Source organism: Haliaeetus leucocephalus, unplaced genomic scaffold (assembly GCF_000737465.1).
Source record: "Haliaeetus leucocephalus isolate CR32 unplaced genomic scaffold, Haliaeetus_leucocephalus-4.0 Scaffold346, whole genome shotgun sequence".
NCBI lineage: Eukaryota > Metazoa > Chordata > Aves > Accipitriformes > Accipitridae > Haliaeetus > Haliaeetus leucocephalus.
Window position 1 is genome coordinate 3,627 of NW_010972782.1, and position 11,458 is coordinate 15,084.

The 11,458-nt window shown below is 44.9% G+C and overlaps 1 protein-coding gene across 1 annotated transcript in view; it reads left to right on the forward strand.

Moving 5' to 3' along the window:
* The window catches only part of LOC104834899 (myosin heavy chain, skeletal muscle, adult-like), a gene marked incomplete at its 5' end in the record, with an annotated part of 14,870 nt that extends 3,623 nt beyond the window's left edge, over positions 1-11,247 (forward strand). The window contains 24 exons of the mRNA XM_010572562.1: positions 108-175; positions 658-745; positions 840-957; positions 1,128-1,251; positions 1,337-1,473; positions 1,575-1,830; positions 3,937-4,179; positions 4,287-4,463; positions 4,549-4,694; positions 4,782-4,872; positions 4,962-5,351; positions 5,519-5,645; positions 5,839-5,957; positions 6,527-6,723; positions 7,113-7,296; positions 7,383-7,548; positions 7,720-7,844; positions 8,037-8,345; positions 8,446-8,649; positions 8,935-9,060; positions 9,155-9,325; positions 9,412-9,516; positions 9,655-9,750; positions 10,966-11,247. Coding sequence (XP_010570864.1) covers positions 108-175; positions 658-745; positions 840-957; positions 1,128-1,251; positions 1,337-1,473; positions 1,575-1,830; positions 3,937-4,179; positions 4,287-4,463; positions 4,549-4,694; positions 4,782-4,872; positions 4,962-5,351; positions 5,519-5,645; positions 5,839-5,957; positions 6,527-6,723; positions 7,113-7,296; positions 7,383-7,548; positions 7,720-7,844; positions 8,037-8,345; positions 8,446-8,649; positions 8,935-9,060; positions 9,155-9,325; positions 9,412-9,516; positions 9,655-9,750; positions 10,966-11,121 — 3,923 coding nt within the window. The remainder of the gene's footprint in view (positions 1-107; positions 176-657; positions 746-839; positions 958-1,127; positions 1,252-1,336; positions 1,474-1,574; positions 1,831-3,936; positions 4,180-4,286; positions 4,464-4,548; positions 4,695-4,781; positions 4,873-4,961; positions 5,352-5,518; positions 5,646-5,838; positions 5,958-6,526; positions 6,724-7,112; positions 7,297-7,382; positions 7,549-7,719; positions 7,845-8,036; positions 8,346-8,445; positions 8,650-8,934; positions 9,061-9,154; positions 9,326-9,411; positions 9,517-9,654; positions 9,751-10,965) is intronic.
* Between the last annotated feature and the right edge of the window lie 211 nt (positions 11,248-11,458).

The following is an 11,458-nucleotide window of genomic DNA, read 5'->3' on the forward strand; positions in this document are numbered from 1 at the left end:
GAATTAAAGCAGTAAACACTAAACATTTAAAGTTGATTTGTGTTCTGTAGTCTCCAATATGCAATATCCATATTTTAATACTTTTTTTTCTTTTCTTCTATTTGCAGAGGCTGGTGGCAAAAAAGGAGGGAAGAAGAAGGGTTCTTCTTTCCAGACTGTGTCAGCTCTTTTCCGGGTAAGTACTGCAGTTGTTATCTCTTTGTAATATGAAGAAAGGGGACCTCCTAATATTAAATTTGAAAGGGTTATTTTGCATTGCTGTAATGGTGGTAAAATTCTTTGGAAATTCCACATCAGGTTTTCCAGGATCAATTTCAATATTGCTAATATGTTGTGTTCAAAAATAAGCATTCTGTCTTCAAAGATCATGAAAATCTAATCTGTTTTTAATTTCTTTTTTTGTTGTTGTTTGGTGAGGATCTATTCAGGTTTTATATTTTTATGTCTTTGGGTGAGACTAGAACTATAATTTAGCATTTCTGCATTTCTGTGAGGTGATATGTTGGGGAATTGAGAGTCTCCTTATAAATAGTTTCCGTGGGTTTACCAAAGTGTTCTGAAACCCAGCTAATTTTGAGATGTAAAGTCATTACCATGGGCTTGATGCATCCAACACTGGACATAGGAGAAACTCACTTTACTAACTGGTCCCTCTAGGAGAACTTAAACAAGCTGATGACCAATCTACGGAGCACTCACCCCCATTTTGTCCGTTGCATCATCCCAAATGAAACAAAAACACCTGGTAAGATGCTCAAGCAGAAAGAGAACTTCCTCTGATACAGCCATGCCCGTCTGCACTGGAGACTGTGGTATTCATTTATGCTCTGAATTGCTAGGTGCCATGGAGCATGAACTGGTACTTCACCAGCTGCGGTGTAACGGTGTGCTGGAAGGCATCAGAATTTGCAGGAAAGGTTTCCCCAGCAGAGTCCTCTATGCTGACTTTAAACAGAGGTAAAAGCACTGCACTTCTCAGCATCATTAAAAGCAATGTGGGTTCATTCATATAGGTTCATTCAGGCTGCGGTCCATTGTCAAAACCAGCTATAAATGAACTGGTGGGGTTCATTAGCTTGTGTGTGTTGCTTGCGGAAAAATAACCTTATCTTCCTCTTTTTTCACAGATACAAGGTGCTTAATGCCAGTGCTATCCCAGAGGGACAGTTCATTGATAGCAAGAAGGCTTCTGAGAAGCTTCTTGGGTCAATCGATGTGGACCACACCCAGTACAAATTTGGCCACACCAAGGTACAAACCCTCCTTGACTCACTCACTGCATGTCTGTGCTTTGCTCTACGTGACAGTGATGTGCTGCAACATTCCCTTTCGCAAGGTGTTCTTCAAAGCTGGGCTGCTGGGACTCCTGGAGGAGATGAGGGATGAGAAGCTGGCACAGCTCATCACCCGCACACAAGCCATGTGCAGGGGCTTCCTGATGAGAGTGGAGTACCGGAGAATGGTGGAGAGGAGGTAGACATTCCTCATCCTCAGTCAAAGTCACTGTACTTGGGGGAAAGTGTTGGCACTTGTCATACTGAAAATATTCAATGTACATTGTAATTATGCTTCAGGGAGTCCATCTTTTGCATCCAGTACAATATTCGTGCATTCATGAACGTCAAGCATTGGCCCTGGATGAAGCTGTTCTTCAAGATCAAGCCCTTGCTGAAGAGTGCAGAATCGGAGAAGGAGATGGCCAACATGAAGGAAGAGTTTGAGAAAACCAAGGAAGAGCTTGCAAAGTCTGAGGCAAAGAGGAAGGAGCTGGAGGAGAAAATGGTGAAACTGGTGCAGGAGAAAAATGACCTGCAGCTCCAAGTCCAAGCAGTGAGTTTATCACCATTATTTTATCACTCAGAAAAGGAGTCTATACATTCAGACTGTTCTTTATGAAGCAGAAGGTCAGACTATAGAAGACCAAAAGTCAGATATTTGGTGAATTATCCATCATATGTATGTGAAATTGAGGAAACAAGTGTCTGGTAGTAGCATAGTGAGCCCTCTGACAGCCAGTGCAAAGAAGCAGGGAGCTCCAAGTGGGAGTCAGTGCTTTGCCTTTAGAGGAAGGAGGCAGATATAGCTAGCCAACATGAAATACTCAGAGCAGAGTTTTGCCTGAACCCCCAACTACCTCTGAGCAGGTGAGTCCTGCAGGGGGTATCTCCATCTTACCAGGATGTAGAATAATGAATTAATTTTGGAGCGTAAATGCAAGCCAGAGTTGAAAGTGGTACTTGTGAATTGAGGTGCAGGAATAGCTATCCACCCTTTGCTTAGTAAGTAGAGGTTAATCATTTACTCAGTAATTGGGAAATACATCTTCAAATTTCTCCTTACTCTAAGGATATACAGACACAGAGCTCCTGTTTCTGAAAATAAGTAACACCATCCGGGGGGGGGGGGGGGTTTTTCCTCCCTCATTTGTTATTTACACAAAAGAGCTCTGTATGCTTTAGACTTAACTGGTATGAATCAAGGTCATAAATGAAATCTATAACGAAGCAGAAGTTTTTGTTTTTTCTGAACATTTTAGTTTTTTGCATCTCTAATCTGGATTTTCTATGGTAGTTCCACTTTAAACAACATGCTATGGTGGTAAAATTATTAATATTTGAGATTGAGAGATCTGGATAAGAAGTTATCTTTATTAAAACAACATTACTTCCCACTATAAGCCATCTTTCCATAACGTACTTGTGTTGGGATCCTCAGTCTGGGTGCACAATTTAGAACAGGTCAGACAGAAGCCTATATACTGTATCAAAAAAAAAGGAAGTGGTGAGGAAAACCAATCATTTCAATGTTAACAAAGCCAGGTATCCATCCTTGGGAGGGATGTTCTACTTAAGTAGCTTGTTAACTGCAACAGTTCTAAGGAATCAAACAATAAATAACATGACAATATGGAGAGACCGGCTCTTGGTGTTTATAGGAGTGACACACCTGGTATTATCTTAGCTCAGGAGTGGGGAGTTGGAAACAATCATGGACTGTTAGCTTTTAGTTGAAAGGAATATTCTTTTAGTAAAGATAACTTCATAACCAGACCTCTCAATCTTAAATATTAATAATTTTACCACCACAATCCTATGAATCTTGTAGACACACAGCACTCGCAAAAGAAAATATTGCTTAAAAATATATACAAAAGTATTTGATATTCAAATGCCACCTTACAAAGTCATTTTAATCTACTCATTAAATTACTTAAATTACCAACTAAAAATGGAACACTGTACTTAACTACCTAGTTATTTGAACATTCCCTTAGAAAATGGGAACCCTGTGTTACCTGTTTTACCTAATACACGGAGAAAAAAAAATAACCCAATGGAATTTCTTCTCAGATATGTGCCTTTCAAATACATTTGAAACAAAGCAGATTCAGTATACCAAAAGCCTACCAAAGAGTACGATGATGTTGTGATCAACTGAAACCAGCACATGCCATTCCAGACACAGTATGGAAGGATAACACACAGGTAGCTCATTTACAAGGGTAAGACCCCCACTTGCACAAGCAGCAGTCTTAATACATTCAGAGAGAAAGTAATGTCTTTTTCTATTAAATTACTCTTGAGACTATGAGAGCCTTTACTTGAACATAATAATGGGTTCAGAAGGATTCAGTTACAAAAGGAAAGATAGTGAATACAGTGTTTGTGAACAGAAATGTCTCCAAGCCCTTTCTCCTCTAGGTAAATGAGAAATTCACACACCTACCATATCAGTGAGAAATATTTAAGAGAGAGAAAAAAGTTGAGGAATCAATATCGTTTCCAACCGAGAAGCTGTATAATGCATCCCAGAGGAAAAAAAAAATAAAGCCAGATTAAAGTTGCTTGAGGAGAGGTCAACTTCAGGCCACATTTTAACACATGCTTACATAGAAAAGTTCAGAAAACAACAAAGAAAATCTGTGTCTTTCACCAGGAAGCAGATAGCTTGGCCGATGCTGAGGAAAGATGTGACCAGCTCATCAAAACCAAAATCCAGCTGGAAGCCAAAGTTAAAGAGGTGACTGAAAGGGCTGAGGATGAGGAAGAAATTAATGCTGAGCTGACAGCCAAGAAGAGGAAATTGGAGGATGAATGTTCAGAGCTGAAGAAAGATATTGACGATCTTGAGTTAACACTGGCCAAGGTTGAGAAGGAAAAACATGCCACCGAAAACAAAGTATGAGGCAGAAGATGTCACTCTCACAGAAAAGACCTCTGTTTTGTTATACAGTATAAAGTTTTAAACATCATTTTTTATCTGCATGTGTTCCCTTCTTTTCAAAGGTGAAAAACCTCACAGAGGAGATGGCAGCCCTGGATGAGACCATTGCCAAGCTAACAAAAGAGAAGAAAGCCCTCCAAGAGGCCCATCAGCAGACACTGGATGACCTGCAGGCAGAAGAGGACAAAGTCAATACGCTGACCAAAGCTAAGACCAAGCTGGAGCAGCAAGTGGATGATGTAAGCACACAGGCGTACCTCAAGAACAGGACAGGTATGGAGTTAAACCTGGCTGACGGAGCGCTGATGGTCTTGTTTGTTTTAGCTGGAAGGGTCCCTGGAGCAAGAGAAGAAACTGCGCATGGACCTTGAGAGAGCTAAGAGGAAACTCGAAGGAGACCTGAAGCTGGCCCATGACAGCATAATGGATTTGGAAAATGATAAGCAGCAGCTGGATGAGAAGCTGAAGAAGTAGGTGGGGCCGTGGGGCACCTGAGTGCTGGGCTGGTGCACCTGTCTTTTTGCTTTGAGCTCTGACATGGTTTGCTTTGCCCAAAGGAAAGACTTTGAAATCAGCCAGATCCAGAGCAAAATTGAGGATGAGCAACTTCTGGGCATGCAATTACAGAAGAAGATCAAGGAGCTGCAGGCAAGTCTTTGTTCCTTCCCCTCTCTCACCCAGTCTCAGGTCAGGTAGGAAGAGGGCATGGGTGTGAAGGGTCCCCTAATGTTCCCCAGGCTCGTATTGAGGAACTGGAGGAGGAAATTGAGGCAGAGCGAACCTCTCGGGCAAAAGCAGAGAAGCATCGGGCTGACCTCTCGAGGGAGCTAGAGGAGATCAGCGAGCGCCTGGAAGAAGCAGGAGGGGCTACCGCAGCTCAGATTGAGATGAACAAGAAGCGTGAGGCAGAATTTCAGAAGATGCGCCGTGACCTCGAAGAGGCCACGCTGCAGCACGAAGCCACAGCTGCCGCCCTGCGGAAGAAGCACGCGGACAGCACAGCTGAGCTTGGGGAGCAGATCGACAACCTGCAGCGAGTGAAGCAGAAGCTGGAGAAGGAGAAGAGTGAGCTGAAGATGGAGATTGATGACTTGGCCAGTAACATGGAATCTGTCTCCAAAGCCAAGGTACAGAGTTTCTGTCAGGTTACTGCGCTATGATACATGACCTGCCACATGATTTTGAACTTTTTGATTACATTTTGCCATCACACACAGTTGAGTTGTTTTTCATCATGAAAAACTAGATAGACTTTAGTGATAGTCCTCTTGCCTTACATGTATTTGACATATAGGCAAACTTGGAGAAGATGTGTCGTACTCTGGAAGACCAGTTAAGTGAGATTAAGACAAAAGAAGAGGAACATCAGCGCATGATCAATGACCTCAATACTCAAAGAGCTCGTCTGCAGACAGAAGCAGGTAACGCACCCCCATACTCCTCTGAAATGGGAGAACCTTTAACTGACAAGGACAAGAAAAAGTGTGATGTTTTACTCAAATTGGTCCATACTCTGTAAGCTGGTATACAGTGTTTTAAAGACACTTGGTTTAGTATTGCTTTTTAAATTACAGTGTATTTACATTTAAATTACAGTCTAGTAAAATTTCTCAGGTGAATATTCACGCCAGGTGGAAGAAAAAGATGCTTTGATATCTCAGCTATCCAGAGGCAAACAGGCATTTACTCAACAGATCGAGGAACTGAAGAGACATTTAGAGGAAGAAATAAAGGTAAAGGTTCTTCCTTGTAAGGGGTTTGACTTTGGATTCAGATTCCATTTTCTTTCAGGATATTTCCTAATCTCACATAAAATCAGAATGTTAGCCATGTCACTTTAATTTGGAAGCTCTCAAACTACATGGACAGTTTTGCCACCTCCCTCTCTAGTGTGGGAAGAAAATATGAGGAGGGCATCGTCTCCAATCTGGATACTGAGACAGGGAAAGACAACTACTGGTCTTTATTTGGATTAATAATGGCTTATAAAAAAAAGTTGAGATATAGCTTGTTTCTTATTCCACTTTTCCATAATGGAAGCTGAAACTTTAGAACATATTTAAAACAATTCAAGAATTCCCAGTTTTATAGTTGTCATTTAGAATTTACCCATCATCTCTCCTGAGGTAACATTCTAGATTCTGATGAATGAAGCGATAAGAAGCTTCTCAGAACATGGAATCAATATACCTTTTCCCTTGGGCTGACTTTAAATGCCAAATTCAAAGAATTTTCAACAACTATCCCTAAGTTAACATTGTGTCACAAGCATTTCATTGTCCCAATCTGCTCGTCTGCCCAGGCCAAGAGCGCTCTGGCCCACGCCTTGCAGTCCGCTCGCCATGACTGTGACTTGCTCCGGGAACAATATGAGGAGGAGCAGGAAGCCAAGGGGGAGCTGCAGCGTGCCCTGTCCAAGGCCAACACTGAAGTGGCCCAGTGGAGAACCAAATATGAGACAGACGCTATTCAGCGCACGGAGGAGCTGGAGGAGGCCAAGTATGTGGGGAATGTGGGGAAGGCTGGCAGAAACCAATGATGAAATTTTGAAGAGACCACTGAGATACTGAAAGGCAAAAGCCTTGTAGTAGGTCGAGGAGGAGTTATATGAAACAGAAATATGTACTTTAAAGGGTGTGGTTTTGAAAAACACAAGGGAAATAGACTACATGACAAAGAATGCAGGAGAAAGACAATGTATAGTGTGCGCAGAGGAGATAGCCAGACCATGGGGAAAGAAAATAGGAAGATAAATGACTGGCTGGGATAGGCTCTACACCGTGTGCATGGAGACCAAATACTGCAAAAACTGCCTCAGCACTGTGGTGGAAATAAAAAACAATATCCATTTTAGGCCCCAATTAAGAGCTGTGCTTATCACCTCCCAGAAAGAAGCTGGCACAACGCCTGCAGGATGCAGAGGAACATGTCGAAGCTGTAAATGCCAAATGTGCCTCCCTGGAAAAGACAAAGCAGAGGCTGCAGAATGAAGTGGAGGACCTAATGATTGATGTGGAGCGAGCGAATGCTGCCTGCGCAGCTCTGGATAAGAAGCAGAAGAACTTTGACAAGGTCTTTTGGGCTCCAGGCCTGGGGTTCCTGGGCAGAGCATCCCCTCCTGATTGCCACATCCACACTGAGGTCCTGTTTCTCTTCAGATCCTGGCAGAATGGAAGCAGAAGTACGAGGAAACGCAGGCTGAGCTGGAAGCCTCCCAGAAGGAGTCTCGGTCTCTCAGCACAGAGCTGTTTAAGATGAAGAATGCCTATGAGGAGTCCTTGGACCACCTGGAAACGCTGAAGCGTGAGAACAAGAACTTGCAGCGTAAGTCCCTGGCCCTCTGCTCCTGGCTGGGCTTTCTCACTATCCAGCACTACCACCTTTCCGTATGGGTCTGTGCCTGCAGGCTGGCAAAGCTGCCTGTCACCTTGGTGTGGCAGGGCCCTTTGCATTCTGCTCTGTGCCTGACCATGCTGTTGGTCTTTGCTCCCACAGAGGAGATTGCTGACCTCACGGAGCAGATTGCCGAGGGAGGAAAGGCGATTCATGAGCTGGAGAAAGTCAAGAAGCAGATTGAGCAGGAGAAATCTGAAATCCAGGCTGCCTTGGAGGAAGCTGAGGTACATGCCCATAATCACTGGTATTTGCACTAAAAATAGGAGCAATGGGGAAATATGACTAAAAACTGCTTGGTCCTGCTCTGTTCTGGCTGGGGAGTGCAGGCAGCTGAGATTCTTGAAATATTCTGTAATTACCTAGAAAGCAAGCAGTAGTTTTATCGACATTACAAATGCTTGTGTCTACTTGTCCAGGCCTCCCTAGAACATGAAGAGGGGAAGATCCTGCGCCTCCAGCTTGAGCTCAACCAGGTGAAGTCTGAGATTGACAGGAAGATAGCAGAGAAAGATGAGGAGATCGACCAGATGAAGAGAAACCACCTCAGAATCGTAGAGTCCTTACAGAGCAGCCTGGATGCTGAGATCAGGAGCAGGAATGAAGCCCTGCGTCTGAAGAAGAAGATGGAGGGAGACCTGAATGAAATGGAGATCCAGCTGAGCCATGCCAACCGCGTGGCTGCAGAGGCACAAAAGAACCTGAGAAACACACAGGCAGTGCTCAAGGTCTGTTCAGCAAAGCTACAGAAAGAGAAGAGCCTTCGCTGACATTTTTGGCACCCAAGCACACGCTGCCACCTTGCAAATTCTCTTGCCTCTTTTACAGGATACCCAGATACACTTGGACGATGCTCTCAGGACACAGGAGGACCTGAAGGAGCAGGTGGCCATGGTGGAGCGCAGAGCAAACCTGTTGCAGGCTGAAATTGAGGAGCTACGGGCAGCCCTGGAGCAGACGGAGCGGTCGAGGAAAGTGGCTGAGCAGGAGCTTCTGGATGCCACTGAACGTGTGCAGCTTCTCCATACCCAGGTAGGAGTGTGTTGCAAAAGAAGTTGTGCTGACAGTTAATAAACAGAGAGGTCTGCTACATACCAGAGGATAAGGAGCACTAGAATGGCCTCACTACTGCTGTCCACAAGGACAGGCATGCTCAGCACCCATCACCTGAGCCTACCACTGACATTTTGTAAACAATCTTTTTAAAAAGAATTCCAGATCTTGAATTGCAAGCCTGAAGAGTAAAGACTTGGCTCAGGCTGTAGGTTTGGTATTGCAGGCCTCAGGATGCAAGTCTTGCAATCTCTCTTTGTGCAGAACACCAGCTTGATCAACACCAAGAAGAAGCTGGAAACCGACATTGCCCAAATTCAGGGTGAAATGGAGGACACGATCCAGGAAGCCCGCAATGCTGAAGAGAAGGCCAAGAAGGCCATCACAGATGTGAGTCGGGGGCTCTTCTCACTGCTGACGGTGGATGTGTAGTTCCCAGGATGTCTCCAGCCTGAAAATGGCTTTGATCCTTTGCTCTCATCAGGCGGCCATGATGGCAGAAGAGCTGAAGAAGGAGCAGGACACCAGCGCCCACCTGGAGAGGATGAAGAAGAACCTGGACCAGACGGTGAAGGACCTGCAGCACCGTCTGGATGAAGCCGAGCAGTTGGCCCTGAAGGGAGGCAAGAAGCAAATCCAGAAGCTGGAGGCCAGAGTGCGTGGGGCTTTTATTTGTGCATGAGTGAGCACGTCACGTAAGTAGCCAGCAGGGAAGCTCCAAAGATGGGGTGCTCATTGCAGGTGCGGGAGCTGGAAGGGGAGGTTGATGCTGAGCAGAAGCGCAGCGCTGAAGCCGTGAAGGGTGTGCGCAAGTACGAGAGGAGGGTGAAGGAGCTGACCTACCAGGTAGGGCAGGAGGCCGCCTTGGGCTGACACACCCTCTCGCGGGAACTAAAAATTTTTGCACTTGATTGCCAAGGGGAATTGCTAACTCACATGGTGGGGAAATAATTTACTCTCTTTCCTGCTTACCAACTGCTTTAGTCTGAGGAAGACCGTAAGAATATTCTCAGGCTGCAGGATCTGGTGGACAAGCTGCAAATGAAGGTGAAATCCTACAAGAGACAAGCTGAGGAGGCTGTAAGTTTTTCTTCTAGTGGTAACAAATATCACTTTTTGGGGAGGAACACAAGTCATATGGAAAGTGAATATGAGGTTTCTGGAAAGCATAGAAACTGGTGAATGATGATGGACTTCAAGTGCAGGGAAAGAAAGGTCAGTCATTTGGGAATGGTTTAGTGTGGGCCTACAAGAAACTCCTCCTTGTAAAGCTTGTAAGGAGCGGTTCCCCATGAGAAATTTAAGAACTCTAGGAACATGATCCCGAGAGTATGGTTGACATTGATTTCTTTTGGCCATTCTCCTATCAGGGATAAACTAAGGGGTGTCCTACAATCTTTTTTTTATACCGGAGGACAGATATGCTCACAACCAGCCTCTCAGCTGATAAGTCTTTGAGTCAAGTTCCTTCCTGCATAGTCCAGTATAGGCAGGTTTTGCTATTCTATGAGTGAATGATTTGTGAGAGGGACATGGACGGGTTGTAACTGACTCATCTCCTCTAAGTTCTTCAACTTATATCAGAGAGTGCAGACCTACGACACTGAGACAGAACAGGAGACAGAGATGCTTAGCTCATTTGCTGAACTGGAAATAAGTTTCAATTTCTTCTGTAAAGCAATGTACTTCATAAGACAAAGTGATGATATATGTGACTGCAGAGGGTGGCTGGAAGAGAAGGGTGGATTGTGGGGAGTGTTGTATGACTACGGAAGAAGAAGGAGATGGGCAGTTACCTGACAGTGCTGTCATAGCAGTCATGGAGAAAGAAGGAGAAGCTATACTCACTCATCTAGCGGGGAGTGGCAGGAGGGGGCGGGTATTTCCTCCCTGAGGATGGCATATAAACTCACCTTTGTGGAGTATACATGTTCTTTCTTGGTGCGGCTGCTCTTTCTTAGCCCTAACATTTGAGTGTAAAGAATAACAAACTGCAGCCCAAAGAGCTTTTTCTTGACAGCTAAAACCAGAAACCACTGTGCTGGCATCCCCCTTTGCACATTACAGTGGGCAGAACTGGGATAACAATTCAAAAGCTGTTTTAGTTGTTTTGGATGGGATAAAAACCATGGGAGGATGATGAGTTCCGTGTGAGGCTCATGTGTAAGCAGTGGTAGGTGTGAGATAGGAGGTCAGTGCTTTCCCCTGGGGAACAGCTACAGCCCCACAAGGCCAAGGCCAGGAGTGAAACCCCTGCCCTGGGCTCCTTACCACCTACTCCCTCTCCCCACACAGGAGGAGCTGTCCAATGTCAACCTCTCCAAGTTCCGAAAGATCCAGCACGAGCTGGAGGAAGCTGAGGAGCGGGCTGACATTGCAGAGTCACAGGTCAACAAGCTCCGAGTGAAGAGCCGGGAGTTTCACAGCAAGAAGATAGGGGAGGAAGAGTGAGGATGTCATGAAGCAGCAAAGCGACCTGAGGGCTGCACAAAATGTGAACCTTTTGGTCGCTTTCTTCTGCAATGAGTCTTTGTACCCACCTCAATGTCTAGAGAATAAAGACCGTAGATTCCTCTGCATACACACTATGAATAGTGCCTTCTTTGGTTTTTTTTCCTGATCAAGTGTGGGATATTGCATTGCAGAACAAGTTTTCTTACATCTCCTGGCTGGGGGAAGGGAGAAGCTAATGCAAACTCTTCATTGAGGACCCGCAAACTTAGAGGCTGGCCATTCCTGTGGAGACTATGGAGTCTCTTCCATCTCCAGCAGCTCCTTGCCCTGCTCC